Here is a 6,000-nt window from a genome sequence, read left to right as displayed (position 1 = left end):
AAAATTTACTTTTAGGTCCCGCCTACTCATATCTGTGACAGATTCTGATTGAGTAATGTGATCGCCTCTTCTACACTGACTGGGCGGTTCGATGTCCATCAACTCTAAACATCCCGCCTATCCCTGTGCCGTAATCCTTAACTCAGACGTTTGATTTGTCCGTGTTTCTAGGCGACCCCGCCCGTTCCCACAGCGCCATCCAATCAAGCGCGGCTTCTCAAGCGCTAAGGCGGTATGAAAGCTCATAAACGGAGCGTGTGAAAGGACCGCCTTCATTGGTTGGTGCCTCTCGCCCCGCTATTGCTCTTCCGCCACCACCGTTCCGCAGAGCGAACCACGGCGCGGCGGCGGGGGGGAGGGAGGAGGAGGAGCAGCGTGGGCGGGCAAGAGCGAGCGGTGTTGGTTCGCGCCGTCTCCATGAGTGATGGGGCGGAGGAAGGCCTTTATTGCCCGGCATGCTGCGCGCGCTGTAGGTAGCTGCCTCCGCTCCGCGCTGGGGAGGGCGGGGGAGGAGGAGGGAGGCTGGTGCCCGATCCAAGATGGCGGTGCAGGAATCAGCTGCTCAGCTCTCAATGACTTTGAAGGTGCAGGAATACCCCACTCTCAAGGTGGGTGCCCGGCAAACAGGAGAAAGGCAGAGCCGCCCGCGTCCAGCTTGGGGAGCACTGAGGAGAGCGGAGGGCTCTGCCTTAGTGGGGCTTCCCCGGCTCCCTTTCGCCTCTCGGAGTACCGCGCCGTCCACGTCGTGTGTGTGGGGCTCCCCGCGGCCGCCCCCCCGCCTGTCGTCCGGCTGGAGCCACCGCGGCTTCTCCCTTCCTCCGCTTCTCGCTGTGGAGCGAGGGACGTGCCTGGAATACGGCGCTGAGGAGAAGGGGCAGGCCCCGAGCGCTGCGGGGTGGGGAGGAGGCAGGGCTGGGGGGGGGGGGGGGGGGCTGGGGGGGGGGCCGGCGGGTAGTGTGGGGTGGTGCGGGGGGTGCTGGGGGGAGGGAGGAGGGTGGGAGAACGGCCTTCCCTGCCTCCCCGAGGATGGAAAACGCGCGAAAAAAGGAGTGAATGTAGTGGAGGGGGGTGAAAAAAAGGCCTGTAGGGGTATATGTGCGATGTAATTACGGTCAGGCAAAGCTGTGCTGAGAGCATGGAGTGTTCCTGAAGGCGCTGTGCGGGTCTAAAGGACGGTGGCTTCTGGCCATCGGTGTGGTGAAGGGACTGAAGGACTTAAGGCTGAGCCTTGAGGTCATTGCTTCAGCAATGGTTGAGCTGGAAGGGTGGTGATGCTTGTAGGAATCAGTGGAAACCTTTGTTTGGACACTGGTGGTGTGTGCAGGAGGTGTACCACATTAATAGGTATGGCTGAGGGAGGCAGTTGAAAGGAGCTGTGGTGCAGAACAGTGATTTGGGCATCTCCCAGGACAGTGCATCAGCAGCTTTTTGTGTATAGGAGGTGGTTTGCAGCTAAACTTTGTGATGCTGAGATCATACTGCACTTTCACACAGTCAGTACTGTGTGCCTTGAGCAGTGTTTGTTTTGCAGGCTTTTTGGCTGTGTTCTTCCTGTGCACATCCTCATTCCCCACCCTCCCAGCTTTTAATTTAGTTCCAAGAAGTGGAAGAATGAAATCTTGATTCCCTTTTCTTTTTACAGAGAGAGGCATCTTTCCATCACTGTTTCCCTGATACTATCAATCTTGATTTCTAAAATGCATTTTGAGAGCACTCTAGCACTTTCCATGGTCACAGCAATGTGAAGGCCCTTAAAGTTAAGAAGATCGTTTTACAGCTGCATTTCAGACTTATTCCAGTTGTTATCGCAGCTCTGCTTGTTACATTCCTGAAAAATTACTGGCAGTGAGGATCAGGGAGTTCTTGTTTTCTTGGTTGTGACTTAAGACGAATTGTCAAGGTGCCAACCATTTAAAAGCTGGAGAATGTGTTGGACTAATTCTTACATTCTCCCAAGCCTGTTTTTTTCTTGACAAATCTGAACAAAAATATACATTGAAGGATGGAATGTTGTATGTAATGTTGGGAAGCTAAACAGTAAGAGAGTGAGATGCCCTTTTAATTTCCTAGGGAGGTTGGTGTTTATTGATCCTTCCCAGCACCCATTCAACTGCTGAGTTGTTTCTCTAATCCTTGGTAGCTTTTTTTTTTTTCTTTTTTCTTTTTTTTTTTTCTTAAAAAACCTGCCTTAGTAATGTCTGCTCAAAGCTTTTCTTATGACCTCTTAAATGCTGTTAACCATGAGTCATGTATCAAAACAATTTAGTGGTGAAGGTGAAAAAGCGACAGGCAGAGACGATCACAGAAGGCTCATGTCTGCTGAAATATGTTGACAGCAAATTCCACTTTGTTTACTAAGAGGCAGGCAGGTGCCTAAAAGTTTCCACTGGACTGAGCCCCTGTGGGGATTTGATTTCCAGTTTTGTGAAATGATGCACAGTCATTTGTGCTTTTAATTATGATCACCAATGCAGTGGCTTGAGATATTTCTTCTGGAGTTTTGGATACTGGTGATTTTTCCCTGATGTGAGGAAAATATAAAAGATTACAGACTTATATGTATGTCCTTCATGTTTTCTCCCACTAGCTTCTTCATGCCGACATCACTAGACAGTGGTTGTGTAATAGCTCTGCATTTGCTGTATGTTCTACACAGTGCCTTTCATGTGGAAGAATGCTTAAAACTGCAGAGGGACATCCCTTTGCCACTGCTGGATTGTGGCAGCTGCAGAAGTGGAAATGCTTCAGCTGTTCTTCAGCAGTTCAGCTGAGGAAGAGTAAACTGACTTCTTCAGATGAACCTAGAGAAGTTATTTAAGCATATAAAATAATGCTTGAGTATTTCCTCAGCGTGCCTCCTCCTTGTCAAGGACAAGAAGGCTGCCAGCTATTCTTCATTCGAGGTGCTGTGGAATCTTTAAGGGGGGTGCCCCCCCCCGCAGAGAAAGCCTGCTGATCAAGAGTTTTGCAGGCTTCAGCTGGAGGATAGAACATGAAGGCTGGCAACTTAAAAATGAATGAATGCGAGCATTGTTATTGTGGTTCTTTGCTGAAACACTAATAAACAAGTGATGACAAGAAGCTCGATAGTTCATCTGTATCCTTAGCAGTGAGAGTAATCACTAAACTGAACTAGCAAGCAAAATGGAATAGGACCCCAAACTGTAAGGTCTTCCATCTTAAGGGGATGGTCATGTCATGATATTCTTGTTCACTGGCAACAGTTTAGGGTTAGCTGTGGTTTTTTAAAGCTATCTGCTTTAGGAAAAAACAGCTGGTCAAAATGGGAGTTGTGGAAGCACGGAATTCTCGAGCATCATTTTGATGCTGCTGATTGGCTTCTTTTGTTGGCAGCTGTGTTGGGGGAATACTGGCAGCAGATTTAATAAGATGTTGATTTCTCAAGGAAATACCATGTCTACCTGATCTTTTAATAGGGGAACAGATAACAGAACATATGTTGTTTCTGTCCTGACTTCACAGCATCGCTCCAACCGGCTGATCTCAAAGTGGAGGCAGCTAGAGCAGGTTGCTCAGGGCATGTTCTACCTGGTCTTGAAAATCTCAAAGATGGAGCCTCCAGCCTCCATGGGCAAATCTGTTCTAATGCTTGACCTCTGTTATGAATTTAAAACAAAACAAAAAAAATTGCTTACATGGAGTTGTTCTGTCTTCCATTTTGTGCCTATTGTCTTTATCTCTCGTCTTACTGATGAGATGTAGTCTGTCTCCATCTTCTTTCCTGTCCCCATCAGGTGTAGTGCACGTGGATTTGGTTTAGCAGGAGCCTTTTCTTCTCAAGGCTAAGCAGTCCTTGTTCTCTCAGCCTCCCTTCATATGTGAGATGCTCCAACCTGTTGGTAATCTGTGGCCTTTTTCTGTGCACACTGCTGTGTCCCTCCTATAGAGGAGGCCCAGAACTGATTACAGCATTCCAGATGAGCATAATTCATGTGGAAGGGAAGGCTCACCTTCCTTGCCCTGCTGGCCATGCTGCTCTCGACACAGCTCAGGGGGCTGTTGGCCTTCTTTGCTCTAAAGGCCTCTTACTGTTGCACAGTCAGCTTGTCCACTCTGACTTCCAGGTTCTACTCTGCAAAGCTGCTTTCCAACCTGTTTGTCTCCAGTAGGTACTGCTGCATTTGGTGGTTTGTTCCCAAATGCAGGGTTTGACATTTCCCTCTGAACTCTGTGAGGTTCTATTTGCCCTTTTCTCCAGTCTTTGGGGTCCCTCTGAGCAGCAGCATGACCATCTGGCATATGAGCAGCTTCAAGTTTTATATCACCTGCAGACTGTGAAGGTGCGCGCTGAACCACCATGTGGAATCTTGAATGAAAATGGCAGATTGCTCTGGTTGACTTTTTTTTCCTGCTAAGGCAGAAAAGTTTATTTCCACCTTTATACGCTCGATTGGAATTTATTTTTTTAATCATAGCTTTGTAATTTGACAGAAGTATTCAGTGGTGCATGTCTGGCTTTGAATGTACAACAGCAGAAGTTGCTCAGTGAGAGAGGTACAGACAACACGAGGACAGAGGTAATACAGCTGGAATACCTAGTGCCCTTTCAGTGTATCTGCACAGCAAATTCATGGCAGTCGTTGATCAGTAAGTGGCTGAAATGCTCCTCAGGTGGAAGGCTGAAGCTGGCTATAGTAGTCAATGAGCTCTGTGCTAATGTGGTGTGAGTGCTTGTATCTCACACTAAATCTGTCTTCAAAGTGGCTGCTGTGACTCACTCAGCACGCATTAAATATCCATACCAAGCATTAGTATGTTGCTGAACCATGCACTTCCTGTTTCAACACCTCATGCTTGCATGCCAGCAAACAGGCGTGACGCCTTGTGCTGCTGCTCTGCTGCACTCAGCGCAGTGTGTTTCTGCTCAATGAGAAATCTGGTATTGGGACTGCAGGGGGAGTTTAACCTTGGAAAGCAGCGAGGGTAGGAGTTGGCTCCTGTGGGATTTGGTCTCTTTTCCACCCCTGTCCACTCCCTGTAAAATACATTTGCAAGTGATCAGTGCAGGAGGAAAACACAGTTAAGGCAGCAAGGAGCCATGAGCTAGACATGTTGTTGGTTTTGGTGCTGGAAACTGTCATGGTAAGAAGAAACTTTCTGTGGGAGGAATAAATCCTTACTGGATGCTGGGGACTACCCAGTGCCAATTCTCTTTTCCTCTTCCATCTTTCATTTCAGTAGTTCCTGTATTAAGCAGCATGACGGTGCACCTTAGAGCCCGTAAGCTTAGGGAAGCAGTTGTCACAGGTGGGTGTTTTTAAAAGGGCTCACTGGCAAAATCCATCAATCCTTGTCAGCTTCAGAAGCTGCCTTCATTATGTGTTTGGTCTCCCATAATGAACAACCTGAGATGCGCCCTACAGAAGTATTTGCTCATACAGAATGTGAAATATGCTGTATCAGTGGCTACTTAATCCAATCTGATGTATGTTATTGCCTATTTCAGTAAACCAAGGTTTTGTTGTCAGGATATCTTTATCATTGTACCCAATAATAGAACTGTTTCACATCCCACACTTGGTTCACTTCAGCTTTGATTTTGAGCACTCTGGGTGTTGCTTTGTATAAGCTGCAGTGAGCACTGAAGTAACACAGGTAGTCTTGTTGAGTAGACCTTTGGTTGTTCGTGTTTCCTGATAGAGGTCTGCTGAGCCAATAATCCTTAATTATACGTTAGGTGCAGTGCTGTCTCTTCAGCTGGAGTTGGTTATTTTGGGAGCAGTCAGGCCAAAGAGAGGATCTCCAGCCTAAAGGCTCATGGCTGTGCAAACGTGGAGGAGGACAGTGGCAACTGCTTTTATTTAAACAGGTGATGCTGAATTAAAATGAACAAATGTTTGGAGTATAAAGGAGGATTTAACCAGAGAAAGGAACTTGCTTACGGTGTGGATCTGCTGTATGATCTTATCCAGTTGGCTGCTGCTCTAGGCAGGGAGGAATGCTTCATTTCCCCTCCTAAAAGGAGGAGAGCAAAGAGCA

The 6,000-nt window shown here is 47.6% G+C and overlaps 1 protein-coding gene across 3 annotated transcripts in view; it reads left to right on the top strand.

Annotated features, from left to right (window-relative positions):
- Positions 1-374: 374 nt before the first annotated feature.
- MAEA (macrophage erythroblast attacher, E3 ubiquitin ligase) overlaps positions 375-6,000 on the top strand; it is a 47,016-nt gene continuing 41,390 nt past the window's right edge. Inside the window, exon 1 of one of the 3 annotated variants that reach the window (XM_042871419.1) lies at positions 375-469. In XM_042871419.1, the coding sequence (XP_042727353.1) occupies positions 425-469 (45 nt within the window). In that variant the 5' untranslated portion in view covers positions 375-424. The other 2 variants (XM_042871418.1, XM_042871420.1) reach the window with 2 other exon arrangements.

This window comes from Lagopus leucura, unplaced genomic scaffold, assembly GCF_019238085.1.
Source record: "Lagopus leucura isolate 7727_CA_CO unplaced genomic scaffold, USGS_WTPT01 Super-Scaffold_100004, whole genome shotgun sequence".
Lineage (NCBI taxonomy): Eukaryota > Metazoa > Chordata > Aves > Galliformes > Phasianidae > Lagopus > Lagopus leucura.
Note: the sequence above shows the minus strand (reverse complement) of the source record. Positions and strands in the feature narration are given on the sequence as shown.